The 25,899-nt window shown below is 40.6% G+C and overlaps 1 protein-coding gene across 1 annotated transcript in view; it reads left to right on the top strand.

Annotated features, from left to right (window-relative positions):
* The first annotated feature begins 826 nt into the window (after window positions 1-826).
* Window positions 827-25,899, top strand: part of LOC111239340 (1-phosphatidylinositol 4,5-bisphosphate phosphodiesterase eta-1-like) — a 54,329-nt gene continuing 29,256 nt past the window's right edge. Inside the window, exons 1-5 of the mRNA XM_022769202.1 lie at window positions 827-845; window positions 2,674-2,784; window positions 19,541-19,687; window positions 23,239-23,482; window positions 24,024-24,153. Coding sequence (XP_022624923.1) covers window positions 827-845; window positions 2,674-2,784; window positions 19,541-19,687; window positions 23,239-23,482; window positions 24,024-24,153 — 651 coding nt within the window. The remainder of the gene's footprint in view (window positions 846-2,673; window positions 2,785-19,540; window positions 19,688-23,238; window positions 23,483-24,023; window positions 24,154-25,899) is intronic.

Below are 25,899 nucleotides of genomic sequence, written 5' to 3'. Positions count from 1 at the left end.
TAGATTCACTCATATATGAGAGGTGATTCATGCCACTGCGTGTGGCATGCAAACTGAGCAGCCCCTTAAAGGGTGATGCTAGCTTATTATAACCTGGGTGTTATGTTTATAATTTTGGCCATGATTTTGTAACGATGCCAGCTTTAAAATTTTGTCTGGGATATTTGGTTTTTCAGATTATTATGCTGTGGGTCATCAGTAACAATGAACATAACGTGGCTTTAACACTTCTTATTATTTCTAGAAACAGACATTTACTGTGGTTTTTATTCCTGGCCCACGATCAAAAACCAAAATGGATCGGTAAGCATCTGCATATCATTGATCTTTATCATTTAACTACCACAGGATACTTAAAAACCCAAAACTTGGAGCAAGAAACAGAAGCAGTCATCTTATCAGAAAGGTAGTAAACAGGATGGTTAGCATATTATCTAAAGCACTTCATTTCGTGGTAGAACCGAAAGTGAGAACACTCAAAACATTGGTAACAATCCCTCATTGTACAAGGAAATTGTGCAACAATCAGAGTTTAACCAGGAGGTTAAAATATGACTACATCTAAAAGTTGTCGATTTAAATAATTAATTACCTAATTGTTAAGTTGTCACTGAAAATAATACTTTCTTTTTTAACTTAAAGGAGTGGGCATTTGTCTTAAGTCATTATTTTTCCTCAATTTTGTCTTTCAAAAACATCTGTTTTTCTTTAATGTTGTTTTTGGACTAAATACTAAATACATAATATCACCCACACAATCAATGAGTACCACATACCATTAGTAATTCAGTTAGACAAGAACAGGAGTCTTCTGCATTAGCACAGCATGGACATCTATGAGGAGTGTAGAACGAATGCATCCATTCAAATGCACCAGCATCACAGTCGCTCCACGATGATCACATTACTTTGCCGCCTCTCTCTGCGCAGCATTTATAAAATTTGCTGACTTGCACATTCAGTGTTTATGGTAGATTCATATAATTTAGTTGTATCACAATGTGACATGTTGGAGCTGCTCAAACAATGTCCCCAGTCATCTACTTCTGCTCAGCTCCTATCTCTAATTTGGACTCTGTTATGAAATCAAACAGTAATTTAGAAACATTATTCTATAATTAAGCAGTAAGCCACAAGGGGCCATGCTCTACAGTTAGTTCAGAGCAGCTGAGAGGCCTTGCAGGCATAAGGTGAAACAGAGTTTAATGGCTATGAAGAGAAGCCTCAGAGGACTGACTGTCCATATGGCATTACAGTTTTCAACCCTTCCATACCACAAATGTTTTATTGTAAAGCACCAACTTAAAGAGATCAGAGTACAGCTTAATATTTAATTAATGATAAAGTATTGATAATGATAAAAGAGCTATCCTTACATTGTCCTTACATAATCATAAGAAGAGATGTTTTGCACTATAAAACACTACAAATTGGTACTAAGATACATTTACATTACAGTTATCCAGTTCTGTATTATGAACATACTGATTCATCATGAGATGAGTGCCACATTAACAGAGCAAGTCAATCTTTGCCCATATGGTTTGTCAGAAACACCCCACACATCACAGGCTTCTGTGTTTTAAAGCGAGGTGGTGGCAGGGTCACAGGAAAGTACTTTCACCTCAAAGATACTTGACCCATGAGCTCTACATGTTGGACCAGACAGGCACCTCTCCTCAGGTCAGCCGGCACCAGGCGCCAATAACTGTCCCAGAGGCTCCGAGCCTTTCCAGATCCATACTATACCATGTGTGTGTGTGTGTGAGAGAGAGAGGGGTGGGGGGAGAGAGACGGAGACAGAGAGAGTATCTTTGTAGTGGGAAGCAGTAAATCACAGGAAGACAGATGAGCAACAGGTGGGGAAACACTAAGTAGCGAAACTAGCTGTAGGAGAGGTAGGAATGAAAAGTGATCAGGAGGAAGTAGTGGAAAATTAGGAATCCGGGAATAATGGTGAGGAGAAACAGAAAGAAGATGAATGAGAAACACATGCTGAAAAATAAAACAACAAAAAGGTTGACAACTGGCTAAAGGGATGAGACCAGGCAGGAAGACAGTTTAGGATCAGAGAATGTAGAGACTAAATAGCTAAAAGATGTCACTTTCATTGATTTCATTCAATTACATGTTGATTTTGATTATCATAACAATACATTTTTTCAACAAAGTATTTCCCCTAAGACTTTTGCTTACGTAACTCTGAAAATGTGTCTTGCACAATTTGACTTCTTTGCACATTGAATAATAAAGTTGTGTGTAATTATAATGGTTCATCAGTCCCTAATAGTAAACTCTCCAGACTTGCTATATTTTGACTCCATATTTTCTTCACCTCTTAATATAATTAAAGCTAATGGTGCAAAGACGTTCAGGCGTAGTTTTTCAATTTAGTGCTTCCATATTTAATTAAATGCTGCCAGAAAATCCACAGTTTATTAAAATGAACTTGACATATTTCCTCTGCAGAATCTCCAACTTTTATCCTTGTCTCCTCATAGTAAAGGAAACTATTACTGTATCATTCCTCCTGTAAACCAGTTTTCTGTGAAACTGCATGTTGTGCTGTTTGTCTTCAGATTTGTGTGTTGGCTCATAGCACAAGACAACAGCTTACCTTTTTAGATTCATTCAAGTTCCTGCTATTCTCTTCAGCTCTCCTCTCCTTCGCAGGCCGTCCAGTTATTTGTCCTCCTCTTCTCACCATGAGCTCCTGGGTGGTGAACAGGAAAGGAGAGCCACAGTACCGCCGGCACTTCCTCACAGACAACAGCGTCTTTCATGGTAAATATCAGACACACACACACACACACACACACACACACACACACACACACACACACACAACAGAATAATATAATGGACGGAATATAACATACAGTCTCATACAGATAACTGTATGTCATGGGAATGAACAGTAGAGGGAGACAGGTCTCCACTTTTGATTGCAGACAGTAAAACCAATATACAGTTTTGTGACATCAATGAAACCTTATTACCAAACCCTCTCCAAAGCAAAAACTGTCCATAAGACTCCATTCAGAGTGGCAAAACAGCTCCATACTAGCAGGCTGCATCACCTGATTTTTATTGCAACATGTTTCTTATCATGCAAAGCCAAATATATCAAAGTTTAAGAAAAAAGAGAAACTCCTCACACCTAATGTTCTTCTGTGTGTATTCTTCTTCTGCCTGTCTGTATATATCAACTTGAGTTCCCTGTCACATAATGTATCTGCGTACCTGTTTATTTCAGTATATAATATCAGATACTGTTTAAACCACAGCAAATAGTGCAGTTTTCCTTTTCATCTTCCTCAAAGCTGAATCCAGATTTGCACCAGCATCATTCTGATCTTGATTTATGAGTTTTGAGGCGATGAGGCTGCACACTGACTGATCCACCAGACAAATCCGTGACAAATCACTGATGCATCCGTCTGCCTCTGTGGCTGTCACACCTACAGCAGACAGACCACCTTATGCCTCACCTTGACTAACTACAGTCGGAGTCCACATCCCACCCCCACAAAACCGCGTGCTAGATTACTGTCTGAGTGTGTGTACTTTCTGCTTGTCAGCGAACCATAGCAGAAATCAGGCTTGACTGCTTCAGCACTCTTCTGTGGATGATGGATTGACTTGATTGATGCAGAGAGGAAACACACGTGTCTGTTTCCTCTTCTTCCGTGCTTAGAAATAAGGATATTTATTTCCATTTATGAGAATTTCACACATTTTCTCCCTTTGTGAATATATTTTTCGAGCCAACGTTGACTTTTCTTCCAGAATCTAGAGTCAATTAAAGCTGTCAAAAAGAAAACGAATAGCCTACTGAGCACATCATGAGAATACATTTTCATGAAGTCCACCCTTCCATCTCTTCCGATCCATTTCTACCAAGATAACATATTCTGATACTAATCTAGTAGCCTGCAGTTCTAAGTTCTTCAGAGGGATAGAGGGAAGAGAAACCAAACTATCTGTCACATCTTCACCAAACTTCACATCTTGTTGACCTCTGTCTGTGTTTATTCCTTCCTGCCCCTGACAGTTTGTCCTTTCTTGTCAGACAGAACCATTTAGAAAACATATGCCTGTCTTTTCTTTCCTCGATTATTTTCCACATGACTTTTTTGACTCTTTGCCATCCTCCCAGTTGTTTCCAGTCTATTGTGAATGACAGTGGCGGATGGTTTTTGTTTGGTCAAGGCACATAAATCAGTGAGAGAACCGGTTTTAGATTTGGGTTGGGGTGGGGTGTATGGGTTGGGGCAGGGGGCTGTCTGTGATCAGGCAGGTGTGGATGAAGAGAGATTTATACTTAAATCAATTGTGAGCAATCATTGGAAACACACACACACACACACACACACACACACACACACACACACACACACATTGAGGGTACCACTGGTGCACAAACATGTCTTTTTGTCCCTCCAGACAGCACTAATCGATTTGGTAACCTCTGCCTCCGGCTTTTAGTGCTTGAACGCAACTGTACACGTGTGTGTGTGTGTGTGTGTGTGTGTGCGTGCGTGCGTGTGTGCGCGCGCGCGCGCATGTTTGCGCGCTTGCTTGCTCGGTCACTCTATAACTGTCTCCTGCAATCCTTAATTAAATGGCTGTAATGTGGACCAGTGAACAAGACTAATGTCGGAGCTCCAGATTGAACAAACTTTCATTAGGGAAATGAGGATCATACACTCGAACCTGTTTAACACACACAAAAACACGCTTTTTAAAAGCTGAGAAACACCTATTAGGCTAATTCATATTTACACAGATCTTGCGCTCTCTGTTACTCGCTCTCTCTCTGTTGGCACTCGGACCTCCTGTATGTGCGCCGCAGAGCAACCCTCACATTTCATGAAGCCCGTTCCCTGTTGTGTCTCTGAGGAAGAATTGATACATAAACTGAGAGAGACTGAGAGCGTAAAGTGGGTCACAGCAGGCATCCCTGCGCATTGGTGCCTTTTTTTCCCTCCTAAGAATGTACTCCGAGGAATAGCTGTCCATAGACAAACGAGGAGGCGGATGCGACACGAGTTCAGTTTGGTGGGGAATTCAAACTGTTGCCAAACAGCTGCACCGAAGCTGATGAAATGTCCAAATGGCCAACTCTGCTGGTTAAGTCACTGCTCTGTGAGCGATCGTTCACCCTCGCTCATTCCACGCCAGTCTTAAGCGCTTGCTTATTAACAACCACTCTCCCTCGGTCCACCGAGCGTGTGAGAAATCGGCTTATCGTTGTGCCTCTGTGTTGCGTCTGGTGAGTGCAGAGGATGTGCGCGCAGAGGCTGTGGATGTGAGAGGTTTGATGGTTTTGTGACTCCACTCTGCAGACCGCACAGGGAGGAAGGTGCCGAGGAGCAGTTTGTCTCTGGACTCGTTTTTTTTTTAACACAAAAAGTGACACTTGAGCATCATGGCGCGCTTCATGTGAACGTCCATTCATCATGGAGAAATGGACTAATCGGGCATGTTTTGATGGCATTCCAAACCGCTTCAACCAGGAAATAAAAATGATGTCAAAGGCGCATGGAGAGACCTTGTGAGACAGCTCCAGTCCTAAATGGCAGAACTTGAAGTTTGCAGAAATCTCAGCTTGGAGAGGGGTAAGTGATCATTTTCAAGCTTCTGGTCGTTTGGTTATTTCATCTTTCTGTCTCTGGAGAGGAATACGCTGTGTGGTGCACGCATTCCTTTGGATCCCTACTACCCTATACTGCAAATAGGCTTTAGCTCATGCGTAATTTCTCCATTGCATGAAGCTGATTCTGATTCTAATTCTGATTGTTGTGGAGAAATTTCATCAACAAGGCGTCTACAAACACTTGAGAAATCTTAATTGGGGGTTGTCAATTTGCATTAGGATTTCATTGTGCCATGATAATTAGCCTACTGCGCATCGACATTATACGTTCAAAACGTCAGAATTAATTACATAACACCATTCAGTCGATTTATTTTTATGTGAATTTATAAATTATTGACACATTTTGAGCTCTTGATGAAGAGCAGCAGTGGAGCAGAGGGAAACTGTCCCTGGTGCTGAAAATGCCCCTTTTCACATGTCACCAGGGGGCAGAAAAGCCTCTTAATTCGTCTATTTGACAAGACTTACTCTGCCCTCACTCCATACAGCACATAGGTGTAGATGTGCCACATCCTGTGCAATCCTGCATCTTCTGCACTGTTCACAGAAATCTACATTTATAGGTTTTGTCACTGCAGCGCCTTGGTGAGAAGATGTCTGAGACACTGACAGACCACATTGCACTACCACATGCCACAGTTAAGTAACAGAGGTGGACTGGATTGTCGTTGGCATCAGCGGAAATAGGAGAGTCTTGAAACCCAGGCAGGACATGTTGAGCACCACACAATGTGACAGAGCTTTGGGTCGAGCTTTGATGGCAAAATTGAAGCCCCAGCAGTCCCTGGGCTATTAGCGACCCTTTCGCTGTCTGCCGCACGCTGTCAAAAATATGGTGCATCCCTGGCACTTAAAAAGCAGGATGTGTCAAGCTGTCAGTCTTCACCCCTGCAGTACCCGGGTTTGTGTGTTTCTCTCTATGAGAGCATTGGGGTGTGAGGATGAGGGCCCCTGCAAACCTCAATGGAGAAGAAGGCTTTATTCATTTTGTCAACACTTGTGCTAGGACAAGGTGCATGGCACCATGAGCCCTTGCTGAGAGAGGAGAGAAAAAAATGATGGAGAGAGTAAGGTTTGGAGGAGCATGCACAGTTGCTAATCTCCTCCACATGGAGGAAATGGCTTTTCCATATGATCTTTTCCACATGTGTCTCTCTTGTACTGATGATGATGAATCTCAGCACGTTCCCTCTATCTTCTAACCCTTCCCCTCGTCTCTGCCTCTTCCTTTCTCTCGCTCCAGGGCAGAAAAACAGCTAACAGACACCGGGGGAGGGAACACGTTCTCATCCTTTCAGCTCTTCCCCTTTTTCTTATACCGTTTCTTGTTAATTTCAATCTCCTCTCCTCTCATCTCTTTAAGGCTGGGTAACAAGCTTCAACCGTTTATTGGTACCAACTGATATGTTTCTGTTGAAAACTGTCAAGTGCCAAATATCTGATCAGGCAGTTCCTTGATTAAATGAAAATATCTTGCCAATTTGAGACAGTTCTAGTTTGGCAATTATCTCAAATTAAAGACTCTGTAAACAATCATCACTGCTACTAGATGTAGCGCTAAACCACCAGCATCTCAGACCAAAACAAATGCTTCATTGGCCACACCTCTGACCTTGCTTTGGCCATAACCAGCACTTGTTCTGATCCATGGTTGGACTGAGAAAGAAATTCAGCCTTGGACTTATCTGCTGGGACCAGCCGCCCAAATGACACTAATGGAGCTGGTAAAGACACTGATGGAACCAGTAAAACCTTTAAAAACTTTATGGATGTTTTGATAGGCCACTGGCCAACTGGGATTTTAGTCAGTAGTGCCCTGTGCTCAGGTCTTATCTCTTTCTTTGTTGGAGGCCTTTTTAGAAGAAAAACGTGATTTCTTCAGTGGAGGAAATTTTGGAAAGTCGCTTTTCACCTGAACGCTGTTTCCTGCATCACAGGTGCCATCTCACCTGTGGGCAGTGCCTGTGTCTTTGTAAATGTGGGGAGGGCCAACGGTTTAACAGGGAGGGACTCATGCATCCACTATGGCCAGGAACGCACTGGTTGCATGGCATGTACATGGCTTCTGCAGATCGTCTTGGTTTTAATTTCGGCATCCACGTTAACGGGTTAGAGTGGACACACTGCCTCGCGGCTATATCATGTGATTTAGAGATTCCGCGTCTCGCCTATTTTTCATTTGTAATGCACATGGTTCACAGGACAAATAGACATAGACAGGGAAAAGACCAGTTTGTAGTGATATTGACATCATACCAGAAACATTACATACAATTGACACCTTTTACTATAGTTTCAATGTCTAGGCTGAATCTGAATATTGCACAAACATGAAAAATATAAATATCATATTTCTTAGCAGCTGCATGTGGAGACAATGGCATTTTAATGACATTTTCTGTCAAAAATAAATTAGAAATTCATTTATAATGAAAAGAAATCCAACATTTGAGTAGCCTGCTGATGGCCATTATCCAAGGCAAACCCAGGAGAGCCACAGCGACACAGCCGCCACAGCGACACAGCCGACATGCACACGCAACACAGGCAGTGTGTTCCCCATGTAACAAACACATGCAGCTAGATCAGATATGCACACAGAGGGGGTGTGACTTCATTCTCTGCTCTGCCATTACTGCACTACATTTTTACGTAGAAAATAGTGGTTTGCTGCTATGTTAGTGTTAAAAATCTCATTTACAGAACATTAAAGGTATTGTTTTGGTATTGGTACTGAATCACAGGTAGCATCAAAAAAATTCAAATAATACAAAACCTCTACAAACCTCGTCTTTCCTTTTAACTGTTGTATCTAGTTTAAGAAAAATGTGTGTCACATCTATTATTCTGCCTTTTCCACAACACCGTTTACATTGAAATTCGCAGATGAATAACTGTATCTGTCTGCATGTTGACTTAGCTGCCAATACATCACATTTGTAATTGCATTTAGAATGAGAGTTTAATACATCAGCTTCTAAAACTTACTGGGATTTTTTAGGCTTTCATTGTTATAAAGCTGCAGCTGGGCAATTACCAAGAGCATTCGGAGTGCTCTGGAAACCTGTATCTAAGCTTGAAACAGAAAGAAAATTATCCATAACCACCGGCTTTTATTTCATTTTCACCCATCCACTCAGCAGTTAATAAGCTACCTAGAAGCTTGGTCCACTCAGTCCAACACTTGTAGGCCCCCGAAATGAAGCACCAGACAGACAGGCAGTTATGGCTTCTCTCTAACATTTCTTGTGAAGTAGCTGAGATCAGACAGTTTGCATGGAAGTCTGGCTCTGCTGCCAGAGATACTGTATCTCAATCTACTCACAGTCATCCAGCCTAGCTTCGGGAGGAGGAAAGAAGAAGCTTGAACATTGCATGTGCACATAAAACCTGCACACACATGCTTACACACACACACACACACACACACACACACACACACACACACACACACACACACACACACACACACACACACACTCACACACACACAGGCTTCCGCTCCCTTCTTTGATGTTAGTGCTGAACTCCTCTACCCGGGGAGCCCCCTGTAGCATCTTCGGTGAATGCATTATCATGCTGCAGTTGTCATGTGTTTATTTTTATTCTGGTGCTGCTCTACACTCTGCACCCCTGGGGGACCTGGGAACCCATTTGTAGCATTGGTGACTTGAGCGCTGCCTTGAGCGCTCTTAATTAGGCAAAGTGAGTGACTGTGAGATAAGAGTGTGTGTTTTCCCTCTTTTTGCTCTTCATTTCCCAGTGTTTCCCAACCTTTTATGTCACTAATAAGGCATATACCAAAATATTTTTGACTTCTTTGTGTTATTAGTTTGCTCTAAAAGGTATTTGTATTTGAATACATCCCCATTGATGCCAGTAGTTTTCACTGCTGGTGAAGCGTTGAAGCTGTAATAGTGGGGAAACACTGCCAATGATAAACTGCCACTTTCATGAACACAAATAAAGCATTGTTAGCAAATAGCAGCCTTTTGTCAGTGTCGCTAAGGATTTTAATCTTCAATCATAATTATTGCTTATTTAGTCATGAATATTGTAAAGACATAGATTTGAAGACTAGTTTTCAGGGGCTTTAATTTTATTCATTTTTTAATAGAATTTTAGGCCAGAAGCAAACAAAGGGTCAACTTACTGTTTAAGAGTCAGACATTTTTGGGAATATACTTATTTGCTTCCTTGCTGAGAGGTAGCTGAGAAGATCGATACCATTCTCTTGTCTGTATGGTAAATATGAAGCTACTCTACAACTAGCGAATGGTTATCTTGGCTTAACATAAAGGCTGAAAACAGTGGGAACAGCTGGCCTGGCTCTGTCCAATGGTAACAAAACCCATCTGGCAGCTCCTCTAAAGCTCTGTCTTGTAAAGTAGTGAGCCTGGCAAAGTTTTTGATCAAGATAGGAGATATTTTGGATGTATCCTCTCTCTATTTATTTATTTATTTTTCCACAGAACACTTGCAGATGAGTTGTTGCCGTGTGGCTCTGTGTTCCTTTGTGTGTGCAGTCTGCGTGCTATATCTGCATTCATGCAGGTTACCTCTGTGTTTCTGGTGGATTAGAGACCCCAGATGTCCCATAGGTTAGTCCTGATTGACAACGGATTCATTTTGTTTACCTGCTCTCCACCTAATGCATGCTGGGAAAGGATCCAGGCCTCAGTGAAAAATAAACCAATGAAATGTCACTATGAACCATTCGGTCCTCATATAATGGGAGTGAGGGTTATGTTTGAATTCTTGGCAGGAAGGCAAGCACATTTCCATTTGGAGTTGGACTCCACCAGAGTCGTCCCTTGTCACCTGTTTGTAATTTTCATGGACAGGATCTCAAGGTGCAGCTGGGGGGAGGAGTGTGTCTAGTCTGGGGATCACCAGAGTCAGCAGCTCTAAGTCTGAGGCCATGGTTCTCTGCTGGAAAATGGTGGATTGCTCCCTTCAGTGGATTACTCTTACCTCAGCTGAAGGAGTTTAAGTGTCCCGGGATCTTGTTCACGAGCGAGGGTAAAATGAAACATGTGACTGATGGGCAGATTGGTGTGGCGTGAGCAGTAATGTGCTGTACCTGACCGTTGTGGTGAAGAGGAAGCTGAGCCAGAAGGCAAAGCTTTTGATTTGATCTATGTTCCAATGCTCACCTATGGTCGTGAGCTTTGGGTAGTGACTGACAGAATTAGAAAGCGATCACAGGCAGCTGAAAAGAGTTTTCTCATTAAGGTGGCTGGTCTCACCCTTATAGATAGGGTGAGGAGCTCAGGCATCCGGAGGGAGCTCAGAGGAGCTCTCCTGCTCCTTCACGTTGAAAGGAGTCAGTTGAAGTGGTTTGCGCATCTGATGAGGATGTCTCCTGTGCCCCTTCCGTTGAATGTTTTGCGGGCATGTGCGACTGGTAGGAGACCCCAGGGTAGACCCAGAGCATGCTGGAGAGATTATCTCATTTGTCGTGGGAATGCCTCAGGCCCCCCCAGAAGGAACTGGAAAGCGTTGCTGGGGAGAGGGATGTGCTGGATTACCCCGCTTAACCTGCTGCCACTGTGACCCGACTCTGGGTAAGCAAAAGTAAAATAAATGAATGGATTAAATGTCACTTTATTATTTGTTCATTGTGTATTATTATTATGCTTGAGTAAATATGAAAACCTCACTTTGTTGCCATCACACTGGTGGAGCTGGTTTGATTTTGCCAAGGCTTAAACTCGCTACTGTCACTGATATTCTGGCGACATTTGTCCCACATGGTGCAGTCTGATTTCCACACGCATTTATTCAGAAGTCATCACCGGTCACAGAGCTGTGTGCCTGATTTATTTAATTTCATAAGCTGTTGAGTATCCCCAGAGAGACAGTGAAACAGGATGAAGACTGGATGACATAACCCCAAATTCAGGAATATATGTAAGAAGAAGATATGATGGGATTACATGAGGTGTAATTTGGGGTTTATCGTTGTTGATTTATACAGTGATATAACATTCATGATGTATTTATCTAATCTGAAAACGAGACTAGACTTTTCCAACTGCATTTCTCTTGGATATGCAGTTTGATTGCTTTTTTTGAACATATTACTAGATTATTCATAGATGTAATATATAGAATTGACTATAGAATGTGATGGTGTTAAATAAAAGACCATGCAGAGACAATGGACAGATGTTAATAGTGTTTATTTCAAAGAGGTACAATGAACAACCCCAAAAATAAAGCCCCAAAATGGGTATACTGTATTACCCTATTCAGAATTGATGATATGTAATTACTGCCCCAAAGTACTCGAGTTACTTTTATTAGAGACTCTTTACTGACACTCTTCTTCATGCTGGCAGTTTTGCATCTTTAGGCCACATCACTTGACATTCCTCCTGAACAATTCCCAAAGCATACTACAGCTCTACCTCCCACTTCCCTACATAATAAGAATCAGCTGGCACCAGACTTGCATCCCTCTTGAGAAGTGTGTCCATCAAAGTGAAATTTTACACTCCTTTAATTGTTTTTTTTTTTTTGTATGTTTTTTTGGTTACATCACTGCCATGTGATGCAGTAAGAAGGAGGAAATTATGAGCACAAGGTGACAGGTGTCAGAAGGCAAGTTTGTAATGGGTTTATTTTTATATGGAATTTATGATGTTGTTTGCATATTGTTTCCATTTTTGTGGAGCTGGCATGAGAATTGCGCCCCTCTCTAGATGTGTTTCCAACAAAGTGAAATTCTACTACTTTATTTGTTTTTTTCACCATGGGTCCTCCATCAAAGTCCTTTTTTATGGTATTGTGTTGCCCCTAAAAAATGGGATCTTCTTGACTGGGTGTTCGAGTACATGAAAATCTCAGTACACACAGTTGAATGTGGATGAAGAGGTCTTCATCCCGCAAGGCAAAGCATATGTGAAATAGAAGGGCAGTTAGTACAAGATGGACAGATGTGTGGTCGGTGACTGTTCCTGTAGCACACACACCCAGACACACACACACACACCCCCACATGTCAACCCATTAAATATTTCTTTTAGTAGTGCATTATCACAAATGTTATGTCATCGTTCTTATCCCCGTAACCCACTGGTTGACCCTGATGAATCCAGCTGATTCGCAGAAACACGCATCTGCTGCACTCTCCTACCGTACTCTCCATAATCACTCCAGAAACTACACAACAAACAATACTGTAGCTGCTGAACCTTGATTATAAATCCGTGCGACGGGGTAGCGTGTTGGCAGCCACACTGACACAGCTGCACATGTTCTGAGAGACCTGCGAACATCAGAGAGAGATACAGGAGGTGGGAGCGGGAGAAGAGATGACCAGGAGAAAGGTGGAAACGTGTTTGTTTTCAGAGAGAGAAGACTGTCAGAGGAAGGTGCTGCCACAGACCAGAGCACAGCACAGAAGACGATTTGGGAGTGTGGAAGCTTAACGTCTGAAGCCAGTCCGGAGTGTCCGTCAAGTCTGATGTGTGGAAACCCAAAACAGTTTTTTCAGAGCTTTTAGCTACAGGTGGAGCTGAATGTGTTGGGGAAGTGACTCCTACCGGCAACCTTATATTCTGCAGTGAACATGGAGGAAATTTATTCCTCACTTTTTGATCCCGGTGTTTTATCTGCTCATAAAGTTCGATCCACCTTCATTTGTGGTCCTGCTGAAAAATCTGCCATGTTAACTGTAGCGACTCTGCTGGCGCGTAATGTCTACCATATTGGTGGCACCGTGGCTGTACCACAAAAATGCAGGCTTACACAAATTGGTAAGTTAGTGTCTGCGTATGTGTATGTGTGTGAGTCTAGAAACTATAACTCAGTGTGCCTTAGAGAACGAAACCCATTAAAACTCACATATATAAGCGAGTCTTTTTTCCACTGCCACCTATTTTTCACCTTTTACCCTTTTGTGTAAAAACCTCTTGTCCTCATATTTTTTTGTGACTGTGCAGGTTGTCTTCCGATGGTAAAATATGTGTATGTGGAAAAAACGTATCGCACATTGAACATATATTGCTTGCTGGTGCTATTTATAGCACATGAAAAGAGCAGGAGCTCATGTTTATGTAACAGTATCCCCAGGGTGATCGAATTGCTCACTTTCTGCAACCATAACTTTGAACCTGCAGAAAGCTTGTCTTAATGAGCTGTTGCTCATTGCATGCAAGAGAAGGTTTGTCTTGTTTCTGTGTTGATTTCTGTGCGTTTTTCCACTCGCCATAGCAATAACCCACAATAATTAATGTGTAAATGTCATTCATTTTGTCCTGTGGACAATCAGTCAGCCAAAACTGAATCACATCTTGATTGAGCTTCAGCACACAAAGCAGACCTTCAGGTCATGAGAGCTAACAGGTGAAATAGAGCATTAAGTGAAAAATTATTACACCACGCCTCCATTCAGTTCTGTTTTGGTTTGATTGCTGTGCTTGTGTTTCATCAACAGTTGAACTGGCTGGGATAATTCGGGCGGTGTCTTATGTTGCATGAATAGTGCATTAAGGATCAGACAGATGCTGCTGAATATGAATTCATGTAGTTATGAATAAATAAAGATAAGTCTTTGGACTGTGGTCCACTCCACTCATCATCCTCTGACCAATTCTCAACAGATGTCTCATGTAGAGCCGTTCAAGAACTGAAATATTAGCCCTGACTGATTATAAACTCCTAGAAATGAGGTGACAGCGACGGCTGCGATCTTATTCCATATTGAGATTTGAAATGACAGTTAAGATTGAACATGATGAATGAAAACTGCTAAGGATGATAATGTGATTGCCAGAAGCTCTGTGTTATGTATTTGCCGTCCTGGCCTGATCTATATTGTATGGATCTAAGTGAGGATGGCCTTTGTTCATCAGGTTTTCACAAAGACGTTTTTATCACCTACCCCATTAAAATATGTTTGAATTGCCTCTGTGGCAAGACAAAGCTTTGATCTGCTCTCTCTGCTGTGTGCCGACAGAGATGATGAGTTTTTACGCATACACACATGCATACACATAAACATAAATGCACTCCAGTAAATACATGCACAGAGACTGTTTTATTGAATGGGAAATTGGAGCCAAAAAGTAGGAGTCAGACAGGAAAAAGATGCTTTACATATTTTTTTTTTTTATTCCCATAGCTGGCTGAAAATCACATTTTCTGGAAAGAGAGACACTTGTGGATAACTTGCATATAAATGTCAGAAGACACTGAAATTGTTTTTTTCTGCTATACCCTGCAAGACAGACAGTAGAATAAGACTGTAAATTTAATCCCTCATGCTCAGATGGTCTTATCATTAATGCTTGAGGAAAAATGGGACAAGAGATGAGTGTTAAGATGTGAAGGGCACTGATCTTTTGCTTCAACCATCATTGAGAGCCACTTATTAGTTTTCATCTTTGATTATGAGGCAGCTCCCCTCTCCCCGGCAGACATTAACCCTGATACTTCCTCTCCTGGTGTCTTTTACTTTGCAATCTTCAACTTAACCAGGTTCAACTCTTAATGGTCCTCATCATGTTGATGGAGAGTAAGGTGTGTGGAGAATGTTGGCAGAAATGTCAAGGATGAACAGGGAGAGATCGGTAAGAAATGTAAGGAGAAGTAACAATATGTACAGTATGTGGTGTTATTTTAAATTGTGCTTCAACACAGAGACTAACAGATGATGAACTGATACCTGTACATGTCAGTTTCAGGAGAGCTGCCTCGTGTTGGCTGTTGAGCTAAATGAAAAAAAGCTGATTTCTGTCTTCTGTCTCTACACTTACATATTTATACCCCAAGGGAATTGTGGGAAAATGGGCGCGCATTCTCTAGTAATGGTCAATAGCGTACATTCACTTTAGGCCTGATTTATGATGTTACATATCCGAGCGCTGGGGATGTGTTGTTGGAAGCTTGTCTAATCTGAGTCATGGATTTTGTAGCCTGAAACAGCGTGAGACCAAAACCCCAGAGGAACATGTCTGTTCAGTGTAAGAGAGACTGTGGATATGATCAATACTTCCATAAACCCACATTCGATAGCGACCTCCATCGAATTCCATCGTTAAGGAAGCTATGAATTTCAGTAGTGGCGTGTGAGATTAATAATGCAACGCGACCTATTTTCTTGTTTCTGATTAATTCTTTTTCCCAGAGTCTCTTTGTATTTTCTGCGTCCCATTATTTTCTACTCTACTTATCAGTGTAAAGTACAGATATGAGTTTGTATTAATCGCTTCAATGTGCTAAACATTCCAATGACTTCAAATAATTCGCTATAGCATATATGATATATGTTGCTTGTAATCTTAATTAGTGTTGTAGTTGACAACTATGAAGTGTAATGAAGCCTTGAGCTAACAAAGTTAGTTAAAGTTAAAGAACCAAATATTTCCCTCAGATGATAAAAGAGACCAGAATTAAAAAGGGATGAATACTGGACTTCATCAGGTGGAAGAGAAGCACAACTCCAAATGCTAATTTTGCTCTCTGTCTGCTGGATGACAGAAAAAAATAATGAACCATTATATTAATACCATTTGTTAAAGTGTGGTTCATAAAAAAACAAAAGACCTGAGGCAATTTTTAGTTAAAACTGCTTTGTTTTATTTGCACACAGTCTATGTAAACATCCAGAATCATTTGCATTTTACATAAAATTCAAGCATATACGCTGTGGTTTGCTACAAAAGATGACCTTTGCAGTCCATTAAACTTGGATAAAACCTAATCGCACCAGATCTATTAATCACTCACCGTTCAGCAATGGCAAGAAACAGCATCTACCTGGAGCCCAGATGTTTATATTTGCTCAGCCTTCAACAGACTTTTAGTTTACCTTGACTGTGAGCTGAAGTGTCTCAGGATGCCCAGCTGGAGACTCGTCTTGGTCAGAACTCAAGTTCACTGCTTTATTTACGCAGCTGTTTGTTTCTCTCCCCACATATTCCATGTTGTTATCAACATAGCAGATTTTGTGTCCATTAGTGCATTCGTGATTTGTCATGCACCTTGGGAGATAATGCACAGGGCTCGGATTTATGTGCTTCTCTCTGTGTGTGTGTGTGTGTGTGTGTGTGTGTGTGTGTGTGTGTGTGTGTGTATGTAATACAGTCCCTGGAGTGAGCATTTACAACTCGAGAAATATTGAGAACAAAATTTGTGTCATTGCTAAGTCTGCCTTCAGGACAGAGAGCCTGTTAGCGAGTACTCTACTCAGCATGTGCTCTGTGAAGTACGCTTAAATATGCTGCGAATATCATGCGAATACATGAGAGATTTGACTCTGGTTGTCTTTGAAGATAATCACCCATGTCATCTTAGAATATCCATTTTTATATTTTGTGTGTGTGTGTGTGTGTGTGTGTGTGTGTGTGTGTGTGTGTGTGTGTGTGTGTGTGTCCTTATAAGGATAGAGAGCTTAAAAAATGTTCTACAGCTTTAGAACCGTTTTGGATTTTCTAATTTTTTCAAGGGGCTAATAGATTGTTTTGTAGTTTCAAACCCTGAGGAATTAGGTTCTCTTTCTTTTTCAGTTTTGGTCTTCCAAAAGAAAGGAAGAGTCCTGGACATTTCAAACTTCATTTTCACAGTTATTGAGGCCACCGTCCTTGGTTTTATATATATCATCTATGCCTTGCTACAGATTTATCGTGGCAGTCCACAGAGAGTTCCTTGGACTTCATGGCTTGGTTTTTTTTTGTCTTAACATGCAGTGTGAATTTCATGTCAGCAATTTTCTAAACTATGTCCAATCAATTCAATTTCCAACAGATGGACTCCGATCTCTGGTAGTCATGTCTACACAGAATAATTGGGAGCAAGCAATCAGTGTATGGAGTACTTTTCATCTTTCTGTGTAGATTATCATCATATAGCACCAGGAGTTTAAGTGTCTCTTAGAGGTTGCCTTGTACGAGGAGAGTCTGTCCTTCCACCTGGAGGACTCTGTGTTGACAAGCATTCGACCAACTGAAGTGCCCTTAAATAAGTCTGTGAACTCTGAGCACCTCCAGAGAGAAGGCTGTAAAGCTGACAACTCTAACAAGGCACTTTTTGGTGTCACTGAAGTATACAGTATATTGAATCTTCTCGTGTATCTTCTCCATTGTGACCGGCAAAACTTCTATTAGAGAAATGATGGATAAGAATGGTTTATACCAGGCTTAACGTCATCTGTGTAAAATTAATGAAGTGAATATGTGTCACTAATGTTTTGTACACTGTTATCAGGTGAGGTGTGGTTCTCTCACTGCAGTCAGAAGTTAATTTTAAACTAAACTGAACGAGGGGGAAGAGAGTCTTGTGAGGAGAATGGGACTTATGTCTCTTTGTGCATGTAAACAAATGGCCTCAGATAGCAGACACCTAAATACATCACAGCCAAGGTTGTACAGAAGGAATTCTATTAGTTGAAAATTAAACATTTCTTCCCGCAATCTGTTAACGTTTGATAATTTTTTTTTGTTTTTTAAACTCTTCATTTACTGTTTTAATGTTGTGGCCAGTGTATGTACATACTGATGCATGTAAACATAGACATATTGCATGCATACATGAAAGCACACGGTACACGCACAACCAACCACACACACTAATACACACAAACACACACAGGCATGTGTGCACACACTCCACTAATGAGGATGGAAATCTCCCTGCCTCTCTGTTGTTCCCCGTCTGTATCCCTGCCACCGGCTGTCATGAAAAGTAAAAAGTTTGAAGTTTGGTCTTTTATCCTTTTCCGATGCCGGACTGCGCCTGGCAGTCAAGCAATCATTTCAGTCCCTCTTTTCTTCTCTTCATAACACTGCACCATTATTTTCCCTCTGCAAACATTCTCCTGCTCAATTCAAGTGTCTTTAATTGAACCTTTACCTACAGATGACTGCCAGAAAAATTGAGTTTCTCTTCCAAGTACATGATGCACATATATATTGTATACCGCAGTGCAACAATTCATTGCAGGGGCAGACAGTGAAGTGTCATCACCTCGCGCCCAGTGTGAAAATGTGTGTTGATGTTGAAACTGATGGAGAAGATAAATATATAAATGCCATAGTATTAAAAACAACCATAATGCAGTAGCAATTAGTACCAACACCTTGATACCCAACATTCAATTCAGCCCGTTTAAAGGGTGAATTCACCCAAATCACAAAAAAAAACAAACAAACAAAGAAACAAACAACAAAAATGTTTTTACCTGTGACGTGTTTGAATCAGCAGCAACATTTCATTCCAGAGTCCATTTCCCTACTGTTGTGAATGATCCACAAACCTTCATTAGGCAAATTTAATTCAAACTAGTTTCTACCGAAGAAATTATTCCAATGAAAAGTGTTCACAGTGAGGTCTCTGGATTTGCCTTAGAATTTTTAAAATGTTATTTTTCGTTGCAGCAAACCCCCAAAATGAAATTGCTTTGGGATAGAAGCAGACATTTCAGAGACTAATATCAGAAAATCCAAGCAATTTTTAGTTACATTTTGGAAACCGATGAAGCAGCTCAGTCGTAGTTTCCACCTGCCTCAGCATGAGGCAGAAATTTTCTTCTCCCAGAGCCTAGAGGCCCTCTGTGAATCTTAGAACAGAGAGACACACATTAGCTATGTCTCTCTCTCTCTCTATGAGATCTCTCTGTTCCTTCTCTGAGCTGCTTTCAGGAACAGGTCAGTGGATAACAGAAAAAGCAGCCCTGTGTGTTCACACAGTAGCATCTCTGTTGTAGTTTGGACTCTGACCCACATCAGCTGCTGCCTGCTCCACTAATTGTGCGACTCTGTGACACTTTGCCTTACCTATTCCTGAGAAAAGACAAATAAAGACAGACACCTGTTCCTTTTGTATCTTAATATAGTGCTCCACTGACCCCAGTGTTTGTGTTTTTATCTCCAGTGGAGCGATGCATGAGTGTGATGCAGTCCGGGACACAGATGGTAAAGCTGAAGACAGGATCCAAAGGGCTGGTGAGGCTCTTCTACCTGGATGAGCATCGCTCCTGCATCCGCTGGAAGCCCTCACGCAAGAGTGAGAAGGCTAAGAGTGAGTATGCGTGCACACATACACATTATTTCTAGTCTACAAGAACGCTTTTGTAATTTTCTTTTAAAAATGATCAAGATGTGATATGCAACCCAGGCTTATGGCTACCTTTCAAAGAGGAGACCTCCATAGCATATTGTTTGCCCTCTCTCTCTAACTTATTTCTGTCCTGCTTTTGACTTTCATTACTTATGATTAGTTTGTCAAAGCACTTTGTAAACTATGTTTTTAAAAGGGGCTATATAAATAAAGTTGTTATTATTATTATCATTATAGCCTGCAGTGGAACTGTCTGTGTTGAGGACAGACTGGGAGTCTTTCAAAAATGTTTTCAACATTTAAACAAATTTCTACTCTGAAAATAATCATGTGGTGTTGCACTCTAGAGCTAGAGTGACAAATCGACGAAAAACACTAAAGTATCTAAAATGATAAGTGTGTATAATGTATGCAATGTATATTAGTGGCCGTAAACCAATATAGTTGTAGGTACTTTAATACTATTGTTTCATTATAGTTAATAATTATAGAAAAAAAATCTTCCAACATTTTTTAAAACCCTTTGTGTACGTTCCACCCACCACAACAGGATTGATTTTGATGCCCTCTGAACTGAAAACAGGTAGGATCTGAAACAGATGCTGCACCACTTGCACCTTGCAGTCGTATAACAATCCACCACACTGCAGTAAATTCACTGAACCTCCAAAAAGGGTGTGACCTTACAAGAAGCACTCTAACACACCGAAACACTCGATTTCCTCTCGGAGTCTCTAAGTCATTCATTTGGGTGTTGCAATTCAAAATTCATCAAAGATTGAACCCACAGCCTCAGACATTCAGAACAGTCAATACTGTGCCAGTTGGACACAGAGTTCCTTAGAGCATTTCAGTCTTTGGATGTTGAACTTCAGAATTCTGTGAGCCTAATAAGGATTGAACCCACATCCTTAAAATGTCCAAACACTCTAACACCCTTGATGAATGGTTATCAAAGCCTCATTCCTTTAGGTGTCGGACTACAGAGTGGTCCTTTATCAATGTGAGCTGTTTGACCAAATACACTGAAGCCTCATTTCTTGGAGCTTTTGACTCTTTCCTTTGGATATTTTAATCCAATTGCAGAGAATATCACAGTGATTGATCCCTTGACCTCAAAAGTCCATTGTTTCTCTGAGACATTTGGTCAGAAACCAAATGTCTTAGACCTTTTTGATTCTGTCGTTTGGAAGTCTGACTTCAAAATCCATAAGCTACATGAAAATTGAACCCACAACCTCATAATTTGAAAACTTTCCTCTGTCACTCTGAGCCATTTGGTCAGTCACTTACAAGCCTTTGAGTCTTCACTTTGGCTGTTGGACTTCAAAACTCACTGAAGCTCAAAAAATCAAACCTCAGAACTTCCAAGCAGTCCTCCAACACGTTGAGTTATGTTGTTAAGGACAGGACAGTTTCAATCTATTTCTTGGACTGTTTCCCTTGGGTCCAAAGGAAAAGTTGGGACCACCATTGGCAGATCATGATGGCCAAGGGGAAAGGTATTGGAGTAACTGGACTATTCATTGGACTATTTTGAGTTTTTGGGTTTAATCTCTGTGAAATGCGTTGGAATTTTGAAGTCCAGTGTCCAAAGAAAAGAATCAAAATCTCTTAGAAATAGAGCTCAAAGGAGAGCTCTTTTGTTCAAATAGGTCAGGGAGTGACAAGACAGCCCTGGTCTCTTGAGGTCTTTGGTTTGAGCCTCAAGATCTGCAGTGAATTTTAAGTCCAGCACAAAAACATTCAAAGACTTTAGAAAATAAGGGTAAAGTGTCTGACCAAGTAGTTAGAATACTGCTTGTACATTTATGGATGTGAGGTTGAACTTCACGAAGCTGCATTAATTTTGAAGTCCAAAACCCAAAGTGAAAAGTGCTCAGGGAGAAGCTCCCAGTGCGAAGGGGACGTGGTGGTGTGCAGGGGTTGTTCATGACTATAAAGCGCCGGCAGTGCAGTGTCTGGTTTGAATCCTGCTCATTGCTGGTACCTGCAGCATCAAAACCAATCGTGCTTCAGAGGTTGAGGCACACACACACACACACACCACCAGCTGCCCAGTTCTTTCTTTGAATATGAGCTTTGAGAGTGTGTGTGTGCTGTCTGTCTGAGCCTGATCAAAATAACGCTGCCATATTGTTACTTTCAGTCATAGTAGAATTTCAGAAATGAGGTTATGTAAAGGGATGAGAGAAATGAGCGTGATGGGGAAAATGGGCATGCATAATTTTGCAATGGATTATTACAAAATACACTTTTTAGGTGGGTGAGAAGCAATTAATTGAATAAAATCTTGAAAGCATTAACTCTTTAATCTGTCGGTTGAACATAATTGTGTTTCTCAAAACACAACACGCATTAGTGCACTGATGAGAGGCATTGCTGGATTGTTTTATTTGGATGAGACACCTTCAACAGCAAGTTATAGGATCACATCTGAGAGATCCTGTGAGGAGAGCAGGAGCGAGCTAAAGAGACACATAAAGCACATATGTAAATACATGTCTACTGCAGGCTGTTTCCCTCTCCTAACAAAGACACAGAATCAAAGCTAGCTAAGTTTATACTCCAATCTCATTAGACTGCGATACACTCTGAAGCCCACATGGAATTGGCTTCTCTGTGTATTTTTACACATGCCAGAGAAATGCAGAAAGTGTGGAGATTGCATAATGCTATTCATGGCTTATTGCTGATCATGGTTTCATATGTCAAAAAGGAATACAGACTTTTTTTTTTGCCAATTATTTCAAGTTTTTTTCTTTTTTTTTTTACACTTGACTGCTGTCTGCTCCAATCATTCCTTTGTTATTAGAGATACACCACTCCAAAGTTTTTCTCTTCTGAACCCAAGACATCTGCTTAGATCTGATATCAGTGTGCTCTTTTTTTCTAAATTTAAAATCTATATATTTCATCTTTCTTTCATCTTTTGAATAGGATTTTTTAAGGTAACACATTGCAAGGGATTGCTGTGGTACATTCCTTTGACTGAATGACAGTACATAGTTTCTTTTTTTTTCATAATTTCCAAGAGCCGCTGGACACTGTAGTTTTTCAAACAGGAGTAAACAGTGTATTTGTAGGGGACTATTTTCAGCTGTGGATTAATACACATTTGATGCTCTAATGAGTATTTATGATGTATGTGGGATTCGCTCAAATTAAACTGAAGTGTCTGTGTTCATGGTAATGAAGGAACATGTAACCCAATGCAACAGTGTGGCTCATTGATGTATTTTTAATAGCAATAACAGGTCTATGGCACAGAGGAGTAGGCTGCATCAGGCTCCAGCTACACAGGCATTACTTGCTAGTATTATAGTTGGTCTCAGTCTCTCTCTGGGATTTCCTACCAATGAGAAAACAATAGAATTTCACCGTTCATTCTTTAGGTTGTAATTCACTGACAGAAATCAATAATTCACCCATTTTTTTGGTTTTAGGCCTTTTAACAAATAATCAAAGTAGTCTTTTCTCTTCCTTTCCATCCCACTTCTTCTCTTGATCAGTCACCATTGATTCGCTGTACAAAGTGACAGAGGGCGGTCAATCGGACATCTTCCATCGTCATGCAGATGGCAGCTTCAACCCGGCCTGCTGTTTCACAGTGTACCATGGAAACCACATGGAGTCCCTCGACCTGGTGACGTCCAATGCAGAAGAAGCCAGAACCTGGATAACTGGCCTGCGCTACCTGATGGCCGGGATCAGCGATGAGGACTCACTGGCCAAACGGCAGCGTACACACAACCAATATCCTTTCAGGAAAGACTTACATACAAATCACTGTTGTCAGGAGAAACACAGCGCACTGTCAAGAGCAGACCAATGTTCTAGGAAGGAAAGAAAATGTGTTTATGTGATTTAGTTTGAGAGAGTTTTTTCCCCCCTCAGTTCAGATAAAAACACTAAATTTTTCAAAAGAAAATCCTTCTCCAGAAAGTGAAGTTCAAGGTTTTAACTTGCTAGGAACTCGGCAAGTGGCATATTCAGGTTTTATTTAGCTTCATCCACCTGTAACCCAGCGTTCATGGTCAGACACACTTATTAATGACTTGTGGATCACCTTGAAAGAAAAGTCTGAGTTTTCATTTGTTTATAGTCAGAGGGGTTTGTGTAATCTCATTACTCTATAGGCTTAAACATAACCATGATTCACAAAGACAATATTGAAATACATGAAATAACACAGACAGATTTACTATAGTTATTAGATGCACAAATGATGGTAACCACATATAAACAGTCTCCATATGATAAATACCTAATTTTCCTTAATGTGTGTGTCTGTGACGTGGATGAAGCAGACGTTTGAAGAGGCTGATAAAAACGGAGACGGTCTCCTGAACATCGAAGAGATCTCCCAACTTCTCCACAAGCTGAACGTGAATCTGCCACGCAGGAAGGTCAAGCAAATGTTTCAGGTCAGAATCTGGAGCCGTTTTATTTACTGCCAAATCCTGGCCAATACTTAATAAGTAACAGTCCCCACAGTCTTAACATAAGGCTACAGTTACAGTCACCATTTTACGCCTCACATATACATTAATTGCTCTTACATTCCTTTCAGAGGCTTCACCATAAGGGAAACATTCATATATCAAGCCCTTAATTAGAAAAAGGATGCTTGAATCCATTTTAACCTGTAAAAGTCCTTATATATAAATATTTAAGATCACTGATGTCACATTATTATTGCATTTTTTATTTTCATGTGCATTTGTGTAATTTAAATAAATGACCAAGAAATATTTCATGTGTTCATAAGTGAGAGAAACACTTTTAGAGGAAAAGGATGAAGTAGTTTAAGGAGTGGTCTGCTTCAATTTTTTAAAACAGAAGTCACATTGAGTAATGTCAAAAATCCACACTCAACTTTTCTAAGGTGAGTAATAGCATGCAGTAACACAGTGCAGTGCTGCGGGCAATTATTGTTCAATTTCTCACTTTCTCATTTTCTTGTTTTATTAACTATACAACAAAAACAAGTTCGCCTTCGTTCTAGCGATTGACTGATGATTGACTTTGAACAATCAATGTAGTTAATTATGACAGTTAATTATGCTGATAGAGATGGTTTTGTTTGTTTGTGTTTTGATTGATGTTTTCATTTGGACGAGGGTGAATTGGTCAATTTTAGGGGTGTCCTATACAACAGACTTGCAGACTCGCAGACTCAAAATGCAGAGATTGGGGCAAAAAATAGCTGTTGCTTAGTCAAAGATACAAAAAAAACCCAAAAATACTTGTTACCCAAATTAAAGCAGTCAGACCGTAGAAAAAAGCAAAGGTATTAAGATTACTGCAAGGGCAGATATAACCTAACCAGGGTTGGGGAGTTGAGACAACAAAGACAAAGTGATGATGCTGGCTGCAGTGTAAATAAACTGGTATTTGTTTGGGTGTTTTCCCTGTCCCAGCACCACAGCTTTGCCCCCTGACACGTCCATCTGTCCATGATGACATTAGATAATAAGGAAACAGTAATACAAACCTTAAATCACTGATAAGTCCCAGTGTTCTTAAAGCCCCCGAGAAAAATTACTTTCAAATCTAAAGTATGTCTCTCTAACATTAAATATTCCTGACTACATGAGCAACTATCTAAGTTAAATTTGGAAATAAAAGCACATTAAGTTATTGTTCATGAAGCATTTAACGCTTAAAAATTCAGCTATGACATTCAGCTGTGATGTTTCTTCATCAGAAACACGTGGATGTGGGCAGTGCTGGCAACATAAGGAAAATATTGCAAAATTGTGATTGGTGCAGGAAATTAATTGAGGTCACGTTTTTTCATGCCCACTTTAAACCAGTGAGAGGAGCACAAATAGCAACTCATTCACAGAAATTGCTCATGTGAAATAAGAATAAAAATAGTTCTAACTTAAATGTTGTGTTCATGTAGGAGCCATGGATAATCATATGAAGCTGATTTGAAAAAATAGGTTTTCAGGGCCTTTAAACTTCCAAATGGATATTGTGACAACTGACTGACAAGAGCAAATCCTTATTTCAGCTCAGAGTGAGCTTAAAACTTGGAATTGAAATTGTCATGCACTATGTATTTTTGAAATTGCTAATACGATAAAAATATCCAAAGTGTCCTCTAAATGCTCTTCTCCACCACCAGTAATTCAGAGTCGATACAGTGAATCTGAAAGTTTTTA

The sequence above is a fragment of the Seriola dumerili genome, unplaced genomic scaffold (genome assembly GCF_002260705.1).
Source record: "Seriola dumerili isolate Sdu_G_001 unplaced genomic scaffold, Sdu_1.0 BDQW01002293.1, whole genome shotgun sequence".
Taxonomy (NCBI): Eukaryota; Metazoa; Chordata; class Actinopteri; order Carangiformes; family Carangidae; genus Seriola; species Seriola dumerili.
The sequence above is the reverse complement of the archived record's forward strand: the minus strand, read 5'-3'. Positions and strand labels throughout refer to the sequence as shown.